The sequence below is a fragment of the Arachis ipaensis genome, chromosome B09 (assembly GCF_000816755.2).
Source record: "Arachis ipaensis cultivar K30076 chromosome B09, Araip1.1, whole genome shotgun sequence".
NCBI classification, from domain to species: domain Eukaryota; kingdom Viridiplantae; phylum Streptophyta; class Magnoliopsida; order Fabales; family Fabaceae; genus Arachis; species Arachis ipaensis.
In genome coordinates this window covers 28,387,697-28,391,327 of record NC_029793.2, presented here as the reverse complement: position 1 = coordinate 28,391,327, position 3,631 = coordinate 28,387,697, and the positions used below count along the sequence as shown (strand labels likewise).

Here is a 3,631-nt window from a genome sequence, read left to right as displayed (position 1 = left end):
CATATAATAATAATAATAATAATAATAATAATAATAATAATAATAATAATAATACAAGTCTAAACTTATATATAATAAGAAATAAGAAAAATTTTAACATAAATAAAATAAATTCTAATCCTTCTAGAATAAATATATTTAAAATTTTAACTATTACTTATTAAATACACTAATTAAATGTCTGGCATATCACTAGATAAATTAGGCACTTTATCACTGTATTTTGATAACAAAAATTTGTACAGAGCTACCACTGAATTTTGATTTCTTCATATCTATAGCTTTTTCTCTAAAGTTTCAATCAACTTTCCTAAATTTATCACACGTTCTACATTTTCAGCACCAGAGACCTTTCCAATTTACAGCGTTGCTCTATGGGCCATTACACCCAGAAACCGTACCAATAAATTTGCGTCATTATCTCGACTTTGTCCATGCCCATCAAGTTTCATAATGTCTTTTTCATCATTTTTCAAATACCAAACTTAAATTGTCGTCCTTTTGCCAACTGTGATTTCTCCCATAGAAATGTCTACCGCTGATTACAAAATTGAATAAAAGAAATAAATTAAATATTAAAACTCACAAAATCACGTAAAAAAAATTGAAATTTCATATATCTTTGACATTCACAACTAAAGAGTCATTATAATCTTTTTTGGTAGGTACAGTTGGTTGAAACTTATTTTATCCAAACCTTCTGTAAATTCTTCATTGTTGTTGAGGTAGTTATCATAGTTCTACCAAAAGAGCCTCTCCTGAATTATTACGTTCTTGCTTCACGAAAAAATCTACTAGAAAAACCAACAAATAACACCAAAATTAAGAAAGAAAAAATCGGTATTTTAAGTTTGGAGTATACCCTATCATATGATAGGGTTCATATAATGTGGTTAAAGAAAGTGCTTTCAAGTACGGCAGAAAAATAAGAAGTTATATTGAAATTTGTCTGTGATTAGTGATTACTTTAACTTTCCGCCAAAAATAACCTCAGAAGTTAAGCGCATATTAAAATTTTAAATTTTAAAAATTTTGCTTGATCATTGTGGTTTAGCAAAAAACTGAAACAGGCAATCAAACATTTTATCTCCTAAAAAAAGGTATTTCCTTCCTCTTGGCGAAGACATACATATGCATGCTGAGATTTTTGCCCGTAAAACATGGAAATTCCCCTACAGGCGGCATCATAGTTAATTCCCAATTAATGTGGATTCTTTTATTTTATTATTATTGATTGATTTTATTTTGACCATCATTATCAAGATTTTATTATTCCTACATTGAATGAGTACCCCACGGATATCTAGAATTCTCGTATGTTTATGCCCCAGCCAAAGGGATAAGATTAACTATTACATAATTACTAATTAATTCTTTAATTCTCTAATTATCTCAATCAATTAACGGCTATCATACCTTGTGATCTCCAAATCTCCGTCTTTAACCGTTGGATTAATTTCCGGGTATATAATGACCATATTACCCTCAGAAGGATCTATATAACCCACCCACCCTTCTCATTTCCCTCAGCATCAAAACCAACAACAACAAATCAAATACTTTTTACCTTCATTTTCTTTCAAACCAAACACAAACAAACATGGCTCCTGCTATCACTACCCTCACTGCACCCAAAGCCACCGTGGCCAACGGCCGCACCGCTGGTAACCGTGCCTTTGTGACGTTCCTTGCTGGGAACGGTGACTATGTGAAAGGGTGTTGTAGGGTTGGCAAAGGGTCTGAGAAAAACGAAAACAATGTACCCTCTTGTTGTTGCAGTGCTACCCGATGTTCCTGAAGAGCACAGAAAGATTCTGATATCTCAAGGGTGCATTGTTAGGGAGATTGAGCCTGTGTATCCACCTGAGAACCAGACACAGTTTGCTATGGCCTATTATGTCATCAACTACTCCAAACTTCGTATTTGGGAGGTACATCTTGTCTTCTATTCTCTTATTCTTTTTGTTTTGCTTTTTATTATTATATCTGAGTTTGATGGCATAAAATGTTGCAGTTTGTGGAGTATAGTAAGATGATATATCTAGATGGTGACATTCAAGTGTTTGAGAACATTGACCACCTCTTTGACTTGCCGGATAACTACTTCTATGCTGTGATGGACTGTTTTTGTGAACCAACTTGGGGCCACACCTCGCAGTACAAGATCGGTTATTGCCAGCAATGCCCTGATAAGGTTCAATGGCCTAAGGACTTTGGTCCGAAGCCCCCACTTTATTTCAATGCTGGTATGTTCGTTTATGAACCAAATCTTGCGACCTATCATGACCTTCTTAAAACACTTCAAGTCACAAAACCTACATCTTTTGCAGAACAGGTACTTATTTGTACGATTTATTTTCAATTTTTCTTACATGAAAAAAACGTGAGATTTATGTTTTTGAAATTGAATTATTTTCAGGACTTTTTGAACAATTACTTTAAGGATAAGTACAAGCCCATATCAAATGTTTACAATCTTGTGCTTGCCATGTTATGGCGTCATCCTGAAAATGTTGAGCTTGACAAAGTTAAAGTAGTTCACTACTGTGCAGCTGTGAGTATTCAATTCAAATTATACATAATAATTTATTCCCAGATAATTTGTACAATTATTTATTTGGTTGCTTACATTTACGTTATGGCATTAATTAATTTTTCAGGGGTCTAAACCATGGAGGTATACTGGGAAGGAAGATAACATGGACAGAGAAGACATCAAGATGCTGGTGAAAAAATGGTGGGATATATACGAAGATGAGACTTTGGATTTCAATCATCCCGTGAATTCAGAAAGGTTTAAGATGGCTATTTTGGAGTCTGGTGGTGAAATCAAGTTTGTTCCCGCGCCATCCGCAGCATAGTTTATATCTTCTGATTATCAAGGAATCTAAACTATTGTGTGATCCGTGTACATAAATATGTATAAGGAGTCATACATATATGGAGTCATATATATACCACTAAGTCTTTCTTATAGGTTAAGAGAATGAAGAGGACCACTTTTATGAGTCCTCTTTTTTTTTTTTTCAATTATTTTTCCTTTTCTTTTGGACGTTATGAAGCTTGAGATTATCCTAAATTTTATATAAATGGATATTCTTTATTATGTTATTTCTTTTTTCTTTTTACTGGTTTTTTTTTTCTTTTGAATTGCGTATCTCGCGTACTCTGTATATACTTTTCTCTAAAATTGTACTTTAATTAAAAAATCATGATAAAATGAATCTGTTTCGATGTCGGCTTTATAGTGGCTATATGACTTGTGTTTTTATTTTTGAATTTCAATTTTTCTTTTTCATCGCAAATTCATAATCAGTATCTCACAGCTTTGGCGGTCGCCGGTGAGAATCACGCTAGTTCATCGTGGCAATACTTAATAGTTGCCCTTTATATATAATTTGTTTTTTCATATAAACTAGTTCTTGTTGTTATTAATTTGAAGATGTTTCTCTTCTGTTTGTCTCTATTTGTAGCAACGCCTGTTCCTTGTTATAACTTTCTTTAAATTAAATATTTAATTCAGTTACTGTCTCTTTTTTGGGTCATACAAACACTCAAACACAAACCTAGTTATTTGGATTCGATTTTAGTGTGGCTTAGTTGGAAACAAACACCTTTGCCATTACATTCC

At 32.9% G+C, this 3,631-nt stretch overlaps 1 protein-coding gene across 1 annotated transcript; it reads left to right on the top strand.

Moving 5' to 3' along the window:
- On the top strand, positions 1,513–3,117 carry LOC107619025 (galactinol synthase 2). The gene is given in 5 exon segments (XM_016321231.2): positions 1,513–1,711; positions 1,713–1,931; positions 2,015–2,335; positions 2,420–2,554; positions 2,661–3,117. Coding segments are annotated over 5 exon segments (987 nt in total). The 5' UTR covers positions 1,513–1,600; the 3' UTR covers positions 2,862–3,117.